The sequence below is a fragment of the Ostrinia nubilalis genome, chromosome 17 (assembly GCF_963855985.1).
Source record: "Ostrinia nubilalis chromosome 17, ilOstNubi1.1, whole genome shotgun sequence".
NCBI lineage: Eukaryota > Metazoa > Arthropoda > Insecta > Lepidoptera > Crambidae > Ostrinia > Ostrinia nubilalis.
Window position 1 is genome coordinate 2,844,744 of NC_087104.1, and position 13,338 is coordinate 2,858,081.

Sequence of the window (13,338 nt, forward strand, 5' to 3'; positions counted from 1 at the left end):
TGTTTATTAAGCAGTTAATTTCGTTTGAGATTGTTTACAGGAAATAATCATTGTTTTATCACAAGAATTGGTGCAAAATTTTGTAGTGCGTGGTTGCGGTAGTACGTGGTGTCCTGGAAGTGACATAAGATTCCACGCGTAAGTGTTTATTTCGTGATTTCCGACATTGGATCATTGTAAACATTTTTCACATTTTTTACAGTAATTTCTTCCTAAAACGTTTTACCGCTAATTACACTTATCATTTTTAATGATACCTATGTCAAGAAATAAAGATTTTACATTGGTTTCATTGAATTTGAGCAATTTTATATTTTTTGTTTATTTAGAAAGAGCGAGTCTGCCCACAGAGAGCGAGATAGTGATACTTAGTTTGTGCTTCAAGTAGGTATTCGGAGTGTGGCCTCCATTTTTATCTGTAGCTTCATGCAACATACCATGACATTGACATTGACAGATACAGCCAACGTCAACATCAGCCGATGTTGCTTGTTTGTATTTTCAAACGAGTTATCTTTGTATTTGTACTAATATTTAAGGAGTTTTACATGTTAACGAGTGCCTAATATGCGATAATAAATGTATACCTATCGCTAAAACCCATTATACCGTTATAGACCAATTATTATAACGGTAAAATTTATGCAACAAAGATGTTCCAACAGTGCGTTACATGATCGAAAGCCTCGGTGTTATTTTTACATTTATGATATAATCTTATTAAGTAAGATGATTCAGTGATATGTAGTTTGTCCAGTAAAGTAATAAGCTAGTCACGAGAAAGGTTAGCTACTAAGTGCGAGGTTAATTTGGTAATATTCCGGTCGAAATGGATAGAGTAAAGTTATTGTGGTCTAAAACAAATCGGTGGCATAGAGGTATGTACTTCATTTATTTATTATTACATTATTTTCTCTAGAAGTTCAAGGAAAAAAAATCTAAGAGAGAGATTATAGCAGAATTATTATAGAGGTTATAACTTAGAGAAAACTAAAATTTACCGTTGTTTAAATAAATAAACTATATGTACAGACGACAGCACATTGAGACTATATTTTTTTATTGTAAACTCATCTCTATTACAATACTACAAGACCCTTAGGCTTGTTGGGCTACCGTCTCTACATAAAATGTAGATCAAGATTTACAATCTTAGTAGCAGTACATTTCTAGAATAAATACTTACATTGTTATTTAAATAGACTTGTATATTGTTATCTCATTCTCACTACTATTTAGCATACTAGGTAACTAACTATTATCCTGTATGGCTTTGAATATGTAATTTGTATTTACAAATACCTAATATTATTTTAAAAAAAATACATACTTTTTCAGTAATTCTGATCCTTCTGATCGTGGAACTCCGCCTGCTTCCCAGCCGTCAACTGGGCTTCTACTGCAACGATCCAGCGCTCTCGCACCCTTTCACTGGCGATACAATTAGTTGGAAGTGGCTACTGGCGACTGTTGTGTTTCTACCGTTAGTTGTTGTAAGTAAATCACTCTTCCTTCTTCTTCTTTTCGTGTCGACAAGAAACCTACACAGTGTCACCCCAAAACTCTGCCAAAAAAATCCTCCTGAGTGCAGTTGTTTGGGCACTCAGGGCACGACATCAGGTGCTTCATCGACTGGGGAACAAAACCGCACCTGCACTCCTTATGTATCCCTCTTCCTTATGTATGTTCTACCAAGTCTAATAAAGTAACAATACTGCACTACTTTTTTTACCTAACCTTAATAAGGTAATTTACGCCCTTATTTACAAACATGTATGAGATCTCACAGTGCGCGTTGACGCACAGGGTCACACACAGACCAATCACAGAGCTTTTTTTATGCAAGACAAGGCAGGTATTTGACCGCAATCGCACCTGGTGTTAAGTGAGATGCAGTCTAGAATTTGATTTTCTGCTTCATTTAAGCAAGTATCGTATGTGAATATGGCACGGGTGTCTTGGTCTTGATTATGTACACATCATCATCATCATTTCAGCCATAGGACGTACACTGCTGATCATAGGCCTCCCCTAATGCTTTCCACGTTGATCGATTGGTCGCGGCCTGCGTCCAGCGCTTCCCTGCTACCTTTACGATGTCGTCGGTCCACCTTGTAGGTGGACGGCCCACGCTGCGATTTCCGGTACGGTACTTAAGTACACATAAAGAGTAATAACTATGAAAACTCTTTGTTTCAGTTACTTATTGTAGAAAGAGTATACAACAAGGACGATGCAGGGCGGTCAAAGGAACAAGCGTTGTGCTGGTACAAAGAATACATGTATGGTGTGCTGATTAACTTGATGGTGGTGCAGTTGTTGAAGATCCTCGTAGGAGAGCCAAGACCAGACTTCTTTGACACTTGCAATCCGCAAGAGGCTGGCACTTGTACCGGGTATGTTTTTTTAAATGTGTTTTTTCTTGTTACATGCTTCACCATCTTTAGAGCCACAATGGAATTGTATAAAATGTCCTCCATCAGCTCAAAAATATCTATATCTGCCTTACACCCTATACAGGGTGAAATTTTGTAAAAATCTTAATCTGTTTTCAAAAATCTTTTAATGCAGTTCTCTTTCTTTTCAAAAATAAAGGAATGTTTTCTTTCAGTAACATTTTCTGTCTACAGTATTAAGAGTACTTTCCCTCCAGGTGGCATTACAAAATTCCACCCTGTATATTTGTTTAATCAATTACACACCATAATTATTATACTATTTATAAATGTGTCTCAATTTGTATTTTAATTATTTGAATAAAACTTGTGGTAGAAGAAGTGTTTTGCATCAAATTTTACACCAGAACTATGCCCTAAGTTGCTGCAACCCACATAATAATGATAATAATTTTAAATAGACATTGTTTCTTAATTTCAGGTCAGAATATGTGTCAAGCTACACTTGTCTGAAAACTCACTGGCTAAGTCAGTCAGATAAAAGCTTTCCTTCAGGCCACACCTCCCTTGCTCTACACACCGGGTTTTTTATAGCTGTAAGTATTGTTAAAATCATTCTGTACTTCTAACTACCTGCCTGCCTTTGTAATAGTTTATAATTAAGTATTACAATTATTTCACTTTGAAAATATGATCGTAATTCAAAGACCAAACCAAAATTTGCTATCTAAAGATTTTAAGCCTATAGACAAAGTTTTAATATAATTTCGTGATCATCCTCACTTTGTAAGAGTTTATTATTTAAATAGATAAGAATTTGTTTTACAAATCATGTACAGACAATATCTCATTAAGCTAATCATTTCGGTATCATGTTTAAGAGTGATTTTACAAACAAAAATATATTATAGTCAGATTTGCTATTGATACACTATTTATTTGCAAAATTCATTTATATTTAAGAAAGTTATTTAAATTATTTATCTTCGCAGTACTACCTCCATCAAAGAACGAAACGCCTGGTACGGTCGCGCGCTATACTCTGCGCGCAAGTACTAAGTATAGTGAGCGCGGTGTACTGTGCGATATCCAGGATTACGGACCACAGGCACCACTGGTGGGACGTACTAGCCGGGGCCGCTTTGGGAGTCCCTATTCTGTTTTATACTGTGAGTATATCTATACTTATAATAAATCTGTAGAGAGGTCAGTTCTGTACATGAAATATATTTTCAAAATAACTGTCAGGGGGTGATTAGTGATCGATACTGATGCCAAAATTGCAATCAGTAAAATTTTTGTCTGTCTGTCTGTCTGTCTGTATGTTCCTTATAGAAACAAAAACTACTAGACGGATTTTAACGAAACTTGGTACAATTATTCTTCTTACTCTTGGGCAGGTTATAGTATACTTAGAATTCCCACGGGAACAGGAATTAGCGGGAAAATCCTTTTGTATGAAAAATTTAAACCGCTTATGTTAGACGCTTGAAATTTGGCATGCAGGTACCTTAGTAAACTTAAAGCTTAGTTACAACAGGATATTGCAAAATTCCCACGGGAACAGGAGTTAGCGGGAAAAAACATTTATATGAAAAAATCTAAACCACGTAAGATAGATGAAGGGGGTAAAACGGGATCCACGCGTACGAAGTCGCGGGCGGCCGCTAGTTAATAAAATAAAATTATCCGTGAATATTACAGTTATAGCGCTTAACTCAGCCAATGACTGTATGAGAGCGGCACGGGAGGGACGACATTGACATAATATGACGTGATAGAGCATACAAATCTGAAGCACATTTGGAGTCTCGCTGACGTTTGACGTCTCTAAAACACCGTCTCATAGGGTTATCTGTCAGTATAACCATAAGGGTATAATAACCATAATAACCATAAAAAAATAAGGGGAGTCTAGCCCTTATCGGCTCCTCCACTTATTACCAGTCACCCTGTATAACTGTGTGGTTTGATAATTATCCTATCTTGTCAAAAATAATATTGACTGAAACACAGAAAGTAGCAGACGAAGTAATCTGTGGTAGAAGTAGCTATACTGTGAGTGATTAAAATAATTATAAAGTAGGTATGTGTTATAAATACATCTTTTATTTTTCTTTCCAGGTCGCGTCGCTTTGTAAGAACTTCGACTGCCCCAACCCTGGTAAAGAAGAAAGCTCGCATGAAAAACCAGGCACTGCCACAGTGACCGTGTGTGATACGTAACACGTGGTTTATTATGGTTTGGTTTCTTAATTTATTATTTATTTTAGTTATCTCTTATTTAACCGATATAAAATTCCACTATTGAGATATTCATACAGGGTGTCAGTCTAGGAAAGTCATGAATTCTTGAGATGGAGTTCGGTGTTCGAGCGAGATCTGTACGCACTATTTTGAATGTTTTGCTGACCTATATCTTCTTACACCCTGTATGTAATCAATATTTCAATAAACGTGAGAGAGAATAAAAAATAAATAAAAAAAATTCGTCAGTAAAATATTTATGTAAATAAATATGTAAGTAATCTGTATTTCCGATTTTTTTAATTGTGATTTTATTATTTTTTTTATTTAACTGTAGTAGTAGTAGTTCTAGTTAATCAGTATGTAGTCTAGACTTGTTTTTTGTGGGTATACTATAAGGGGAAAATGGTATTTAATGTATAGTCGTGGTTAACGTATAATTTATTTGTGGTTATTTATTATTATTATATTTTATTTATTCTAGATTATATTTGCGTAATACTCATTTGCATAGAAAAAGGCTAAATGAAATAAAATGTGCTTGACTTTGCATCGATTTATAAGGTCTTATTATTCTAATAAGAAAAATCAAGAGCTTGTATTTGTGCAACTTGATCGAATATTCGTTACTCGCAAAATTAAATATTGTTTTTTGCGGTATAATTTAATTGATGTGTCAATAAACAAAAAATATTAATTTACCTATATTAGAAACCAACATCAACTTACATCTTTATTTAAATTAAACAGATATTTTTACAACTAAAGCAAACTTTACTCTAAACAAACAAAGAAACATCTACTAATATGAATTTATGATACTTGCAATTAGTACTATCCGATGATTTAATATCAACAAACATCATATTATTTTATTTGTTTTCTATTACTTACGTGTTATACAGGGTGTTACTTTGCATTCTTGCCATATTTACAGAGGTTACTATATTACTGATACTGAACACAAATCCGTAAAAAAATAATGCCCGAATTTTTTTTTTTTAATCTTGAGTATTTTATTTTATCGACAATCTGTTAAACACACCACTAATTATCGTAACGCATGCACATCACTTGTTGGCGATGGCGATGGAGACTTTTTTACTTTTTACTGTATTTTTAAATATCTATTGCAATCTAATGTCTTTAAAATGTCTTTTTGACACTTGTAAAAAACTGAGAAATCCATCAAACACAAATCACGTAATAAATAATACAAAAATGACTGAAGTGTATTCAAACAACGAATAATTTTATCAAAATGGTGCTGGGAGTGTCTGCAAGACGTCTTAGACGAAATGCTTGATGACGTACCCTTAGCATTACACCAAATGCTCTACTACCAGCAGGATGGTGCTCCCCCACAATAAGGACGTCAAGTGCGCGAATAATACGTTTGGTGAACAGTGGATTGGACGAGGGGTCCAGTAGCTTGGCCACCACGATCCTCGGACCTGACACCAATGGATTTTTGGAGTGACTTGAAACGACTGGTATGCGCAGAAGAGATAAACAGTGTAAACGCGTTACATAAACGCGTTACGTTAGTGAAACTGTGATACAAAACGTTTATGTGTTGCGAAAACTAAAGCGATAAACCTACGCTTCGCCGTGCTAGACTGTGCCTTCATCAGAACGGAGGACACTTTGAACACTTGCTTCGCAGTACGTAAACTTTGTGAGTAGGAACTTATGAATAAATAATTAATTGTGAATAAGGTGATTTCATTTCATACTTAATTTATTAATTTGTAAAAATAGGGTACAATGTTGTAAATTAATTGAAACCCTATTAATTATTACGTATTTTTGACGGTCCTAAGCCCGTAAAGTAGAAAGGAAAATCTGAAATCAACTGAAGAGTATTTTAAAATAGTTATTATGACTGGATAAAAAGTCTGGTACCCAAAGCCATAAAATTAAGAACTAGGCCACGCCCACTAGGTTTATTCCACTTGCACCTGTAGAACGTGCGAGACAAAATAGGTTTATTCCAATTTGTACTGAAAAACCAAATTTACTAAAATCTTAGTGTACTTTCTTTATGGGAGTCTCTTGTTTATCTTAAATAAATAGGTATTGTTACCTACTTTTATCTCTGTGAATATGGCAAGAATGCAAAGTAACACGGTGTATAATTTATTAGTGAAAATGTAAACCAATTAATTTATAATAATTGAAGTATTATTCCACATTCCAAATGCTTTAGCAGAATAATGTTTATTTATTTTATTATTGAACACAACCAAAGATAATTATTTTATAATATGACGTAGATATACTATGTAACATGTGTACAGTGATATAACAATGTGATTCTTCATTTTATATCTATAGTTTATTTGTTAATCATAACTTATTTATTTCATCACACTTTCTATTATTGAAGTTAATGAAATAAAAGTTTTTTTTTTACATTTCTACCCAATTAACATTACGTATAGAGATAATTATAAAGATAATAATTAGGTAAAGTTAAATACAATATACAAATAAAATACATATAACCGCTATGTAGCGGTTTATTTAACTTCTAAAAATAACTGAATACCTTTGTTTATTAAATTGTATTTATGTAGGCTGTATTTGAGCAGCTATCTAAATAATGCTTAATAATATATTTTTCAATAATATTGTAATAAATCAATATTTAAACAAATTAAACTTATTTATAAGCAAAAATGTTCTTTGACCGGATTAAACTATTTTTACACAATTTTAAGTTTTTGACTGCCCTAGCTGTAAACTATTTAGCTGATAAAATCAAATAAATTTCAAAGATACCTACTATTTCTTCTTCTTGCTTTGCATTAATTTAACTTCATCAGGGCTACTCCGAAAGGCTGTTTACGTAGTGTTTCGGGACTATGTCACTGTCGCTCATTCTGGCATCTCGCTTTGCGTGAGAGGGACGGCAACATTCGAATCTTTGGATAACGATTTTCGGAGTAACCCCGCAGTAATCAGCGGTTCACCTCGGAACTCCTCCTCAATGTCAATCAAAACTCGGTCTTTAGTCTCTGGCAATAAGATCCACGCTACCGTCAAGCAATACGCAACCAACACTGCATACAACAAATATGCTCCTTCCACTCCTATACTAGCGAACAAATATCGCGCTGACTTAATATTGATAGTCTCATTGATTGAGAAGAACAAAATCCCTATCAATCCACAGAGACCTCTATGTTCCAAAGGGAAGATTTCTCCAGCTATTATATTCGGGAGGGGAACGGCACCCACCACCACGGTAAACATATGGATATGAACCAAAGTCAATCCTATGAAAAGGTGGTCAAATCCCATCAAGACATAAGTCTTCAGATAAACGTACAAAGCGATGCTGACGTATGATATAACATTGGCCGATATTGTCACTGAAAGGACCAACTTTCTTCGCATCTTTTTAATAGCTAGAATTATTAGTGCATTCGACACAAGCCTCTGAATATCCAATGACACTATTATGGCCGGGAAATTGATATCTTTGCCCAACACAACATCAAGAATATCTTTCGCGTATGTGTCAAATGTGACGGCACCAGACCATTGGGCGATCCCGTACATGTGCATCATTATAATAACCGGTATATAAACTTCTCGTTTACCCAAAGTGTCTTTAAGGTAATCTAGATTCCTCTTAAGTTTATTTGAAATACTTTCGTTGGCATTATTAGCCTCGTTTGATGTCCTGGCCATGTTCATTTTTATAAGCTTCTCCAATTCCTCCTCTTCTGAAAGACCTCGTAGCCAATGGAATGCTTTCCGACACTCGTCGTACTTTCCCTTGATCGCATAAAAACTTGGCGATTCTGGTGATAAAATGATTATTATCAAGTCTACAAACGCTATGAAAGCAGCTATCAAAGCAACTCTCTGCCAAGAGACGATGGTTCCTAATAAATGAACCAGGAAAACACCAAACATGATTGCTAAAGATATAGTTGTCAAAAGAGCGCCTCGATTTTTGGGACTGCAACATTCTCCAATGAGGACGTTGCCCATATTAGCTAACAGGCCCATTGAGAACCCTTGAAGGCATCTTGCGAATAAAAGGCTGGGTGCACTCTCGGATGCGCTGATGATGAGCCATCCTACGGTCATGAACGCAGCGCTGGAGATATTGACAGGTTTTCGGCCGTATGAGTTCATGACGACTGTGACCAACAATGCTCCTACTATGAGGGATAATCCGAATATGGACGCTAAAACAAAGGAAGCAGATTTTAATTTTGAATAGTTTTCGGACTCTATCATTACATATTCAGACTAGGTAGGATCTAAGCATTTACTTACCGATCCATGTCGCCGACGCTTCGTCAATGTCGGTCGTTTCCCTCAGCTGTGGTAGGAGCACTGAAGAGAACCCCATGACCACGCCATGTGCGAGGAAGTTGAGGGACACGCCCGACGTCAGGAAACACTGCAAATATTGGAATCAAAGTGATACACCTGGTTTATCCAATGCAGTAGTTGAGTATAGTAGCAGGTTTACGGACCCTGAAGAATATTCATTGATGCACTTGTTAAATGGTATTTTTTTTATCGTCGAATCGAAAAACATGACTAATATCTTGCGCATGCCTATTGGTTTTGGAACCCCACTGCTTATTTGATACCTACCGTCTGCGACCTCGAAAAACCGCATAGGTAGAAGTTATTCAGAAGCATTTTAGTCTCTATCAGCAAAAGCAGAAATGAGTAGGACGAATTTGAAACTTAGTAGCATATGATAAAAATAGTAAAACTTTGAAAAAGACATCTTTAACACGAAACATTAAGTTGGTGGAATGATAGTCAAAGTGAGAATCTTTACCTGTTTAAATAAAGGCGTGAACCATTGTGCTGGCATTGCCTTCAATTTTATCTTCGATGGCTTACATCAATCAATCCCTGTAATGAATCCATAACTGATTTTTTAAAACTCAAAATGTGATTTTTAATCAGATTTTTATTCAGAAAGAAAGAAAAAATATTTATTTGGTACCTACTAAATTATACACATTGACGATACTAGTAGTATTAGTCGATATTGTTATCGATATTAGTAAGTTTTACTAAAGACACGATTACAATCAATATTTCACTTCGTCGTTGTGTGGTTTAGTCAACCAGACTAGTTAATTTTTTATTGTTTCGCCAACTGCAATAAAACAATACTTACTGAATCGCTGCTAACGAGTGGTTCAGCATACTCATAATTTAATGCCTATGCTTAATTACAGCAGAACGGTACAGCAGGACAGTGTTTGCCAACATGTAGCTACTTGAGATCCTACTATCTACTACTGTTACTACAGTAGAGAATGAATATAAAATAATGCAAAAAATTTGGCTTTTCACTTTTGGCGTTTGGTAGGTATAAATAAATCAGTGGCCAACTATTTATAAACCATAACTTTATTTACTGAAACAATGATAAAGCACACTAAAAAAATACTTTCATGATAATTCTAAATGCGCGTAGGTACTTAATGGGTTAGTCTAGACAGAAGTGTAGATACTTCTGTTGTTATTACATTCTTGTTTTAAAAATAACCTGCCCAATCTACTTATTCTTATTAATTCAATTTATTCTTCTATTTCTACTCTATTCTTCGCATTTGCTTTCCATTAATTGAAGTTCATTAACCAGCCGTTTACCTTTGAACTCCTCTTCTATGTCTATTATACTTCTGTCTTTTGTTTCTGGTAATAAAATCAACACTATTGTCAAACAATACGCCACCAACACTGCATATAACAAGTAGGGTCCGTGGCCGAGTCCCCCAGTATTCGACGCACCTGTGGTCGACGCCCCCGGTCAGTGAAAGGACATCATCCATTTTGGTCCAAAATCAAAAGTGCCGGCCAAAAAATAAAAGTGCTGTATTCTGATAGAATACGTCCGCCTTAGCATTTATTACTATGGCACCAAAGCTGTAGCACCACTGTGCATCGTAGTATTTGAGCTCTAAAAATATATGAAACGACTGACTTTGATCTCAAATACTACGATGCACAGTGGTGCTACAGCTTTGGTGTCATAGTAACAAATACTAAGGCGGACGTATTCTGTCAGAATACAGCACTTTTTTTTTTATTGGCCGACATTTTTGATTTTGAACAAAAAATGTATGAATCGTCGATGAATTTTAGATCTCAAATACTCGACGCACAGTGGTGCTACAGCTTTGGTGCCATAGTAACAAATGCTAAGGCGGACGTATTCTGTCAGAAGACAGCACTTTTTGTTATTGGCCGTCACTTTTGATTTTGAACAAAAAATGTATGAATCGTCGATGAATTTTAGATCTCAAATACTCGACGCATAGTGGTGCTACAGCTTTGGTGCCATAGTAACAAATGCTAAGGCGGACGTATTCTGTCGGAACACAGCACTTTTTTTTTATTGGCAGACACTTTTGATTTTGAACAAAAAATGTATGAATAATCGATGACTTTTAGATCTCAAATACTCGACGCACAGTGGAGCTACGGCTTTGGTGCCATAGTAACAAATGCTAAGGCAGACGTATTCTGTCAGAATACAGCACTTTTTTTTGTTGGCCGGCACTTTTGATTTTGGACCAAAAATATATGAAACGTGGATGATGTCATTGATTTGAAGCAATTTTTAATTAAATGTACAGTCAGGCACAAAAATGTTTATAAACGAACTAGTTGTGCCCGCGACGTCCCTATCTATAAACCCACGAATTTTGTCTACCCTTCCGCCAAACACTCTGTATAATAACAATGAAATAACCAGTCTTTAAAATAACTCTACTCTCTCTACATTTAGTTAACTACAAATAAAAGTTGAAATTATAAATTTTTTATTAAGTATTTATAACCAAAAATTAAATACAACATTTAAATTTTTGTTATAATAACAAAATTATTATATTTTTCATTACTTTTCGTTGACTGTACTTAGTGCAAAAGCCGAAAAAAATATGATATTAAATTAATTTAAATCGGGGGCGTTGACCACGGGTGCGTCGGACACTGTGGGACTCGGCCACGGACCCAACAAGTACGCCCCCTCCACTCCTATACTAACGAACAAATATCGCGCCGACTTTATATTGACAGTCTCATTCATTGAGAAGAATAAAATTCCTATCAATCCGCAGAGACCTCTGTGTTCCAAAGGAAATATTTCTCCGTCTATTATATTCGGAAGGGATATGGCACCCACCACTACTGTTACCATATGCATGTGGACCAATGCCAGCCCTATAAAAAGATGGTCAAAACTTAACAAGTCGTGTGTCTTCAGGTAAACATATAGAGCGATGCTGACGTAAAATGTCAAATTAGCGGACATCGTCACTGTAAGGACCAGTTTTCTACGGAACCTCTTAATAACTAAAATTGCCACTGCACTCGATACCACCATCAGAATATTTATTGACACAATTATGGCTGGGAAATTATTATTTTTACCTAGTATAATGTCAATAACATCTTTTGCGTATGTAAAAAACGTGATGCCGCCAGACCATGCGGCCATACTATACATGTGCATCATAATAAGTATTGGTTTATAAACTTCTCGTTTCCTGAATGTGGTTTTAATGTAAGCTATGTTCTTTTTAACTTTATCTAATAAGCTTTCATGGGAACTAATAGCTTCATTTGATCTCCTGGCCATATTTATTTTTATAAGCTTCTCCAATTCCTCCTCTTCTGAAAGACCTCGTAGCCAATGGAACGCTTTCCGACACTCGTCGTACTTTTCCTTGATAGCATAAAAGCTCGGCGATTCTGGTGATATAATTATTATTGTTAAGTCTGCAACCGCTATAAAAGCTGCTATCAGAGCAACTCTCTGCCATGAGACGATGGCTCCTAAACAGTGAACCAGGAAAATGCCAAACATGATTGCGAAAGATATAGTTGTCAAAAGAGCGCCGCGATTTTTGGGACTGCAACATTCTCCAATGAGGACGTTGCCCATATTAGCTAGCAGGCCCATGGAGAACCCTTGGAGGCATCTTGCGAATAAAAGGCTGGGTGCACTCTCGGATGCGCTGATGATGAGCCATCCTACGGTCATGAACGCAGCGCTGGAGATATTGACAGGTTTTCGGCCGTATGAGTTCATGACGACTGTGACCAACAATGCTCCTACTATGAGGGATAATCCGAATATGGACGCTAAAACAAAGGAAGCAGATTTTAATTTTGAATAGTTTTCGGACTCTATCATTACATATTCAGACTAGGTAGGATCTAAGCATTTACTTACCGATCCATGTCGCCGACGCTTCGTCAATGTCGGTCGTTTCCCTCAGCTGGGGCAGGAGTACTGAAGAGAACCCCATGACCACGCCATGTGCGAGGAAGTTGAGGGACACGCCCGACGTCAGGAAACACTGCAAATATTGGAATCAGAGTGATACACCTGGTTTATCCAATGCAGTAGTTGAGTATAGTAGCAGGTTTGAGGACCCTGAAGAATATTCATTGATGCACTTGTTAAATGGTATGTTTTTTATCGTTGAATCGAAAAACATGACTAATATTTTGCGCATGTCTATTGGTTTTGGAACCCCACTGCTTATTTGATACCTACCGTCTGCGACCTCGAAAAACCGCATAGGTAGAAGTTATTCAGAAGCATTTTTAGTCTATCAGCAAAAGCAGAAATGAGTAGGACGAATTTGAAATTAGTATAGCATATGATAAAAATAGTAAAACTTTGAAA

General features: G+C 36.0%; 2 protein-coding genes across 2 annotated transcripts; one reads left to right on the top strand and one right to left on the bottom strand.

Annotated features, from left to right (window-relative positions):
• The first annotated feature begins 470 nt into the window (after positions 1–470).
• LOC135079839 (putative phosphatidate phosphatase) lies at positions 471–4,930 on the top strand. The gene is made up of 6 exons (XM_063974456.1): positions 471–878; positions 1,339–1,493; positions 2,200–2,396; positions 2,878–2,992; positions 3,389–3,565; positions 4,521–4,930. The coding sequence occupies exons 1-6, from the start codon at positions 830–832 to the stop codon at positions 4,620–4,622; spliced, it is 795 nt and encodes a 264-aa protein (XP_063830526.1). The 5' UTR covers positions 471–829; the 3' UTR covers positions 4,623–4,930.
• A 2,593-nt stretch (positions 4,931–7,523) lies between these two features.
• LOC135080194 (facilitated trehalose transporter Tret1-like) lies at positions 7,524–9,536 on the bottom strand. The gene is made up of 3 exons (XM_063974876.1): positions 9,460–9,536; positions 8,940–9,066; positions 7,524–8,848 (listed from the first exon to the last, which is right to left on the bottom strand). The coding sequence occupies exons 1-3, from the start codon at positions 9,493–9,495 to the stop codon at positions 7,524–7,526; spliced, it is 1,488 nt and encodes a 495-aa protein (XP_063830946.1). The 5' UTR covers positions 9,496–9,536.
• Between the last annotated feature and the right edge of the window lie 3,802 nt (positions 9,537–13,338).

What these genes read in the sequence shown, in the direction of transcription:
- LOC135079839 (XM_063974456.1), top strand. Translation starts at nt 830, where the DNA reads ATGGATAGAGTAAAGTTATTGTGGTCTAAAACAAATCGGTGGCATAGA. An exon ending in AACAAATCGGTGGCATAGAG is followed by an intron (nt 879 to 1,338) that starts GTATGTACTTCA and finishes ATACTTTTTCAG; the next exon opens with TAATTCTGATCCTTCTGATC. An exon ending in GAGGCTGGCACTTGTACCGG is followed by an intron (nt 2,397 to 2,877) that starts GTATGTTTTTTT and finishes TCTTAATTTCAG; the next exon opens with GTCAGAATATGTGTCAAGCT.
- LOC135080194 (XM_063974876.1), bottom strand. Translation starts at nt 9,495, where the DNA reads ATGCCAGCACAATGGTTCACGCCTTTATTTAAACAG. An exon ending in TCACGCCTTTATTTAAACAG is followed by an intron (nt 9,067 to 9,459) that starts GTAAAGATTCTC and finishes CAATATTTGCAG; the next exon opens with TGTTTCCTGACGTCGGGCGT. An exon ending in AGCGTCGGCGACATGGATCG is followed by an intron (nt 8,849 to 8,939) that starts GTAAGTAAATGC and finishes CCTTTGTTTTAG; the next exon opens with CGTCCATATTCGGATTATCC.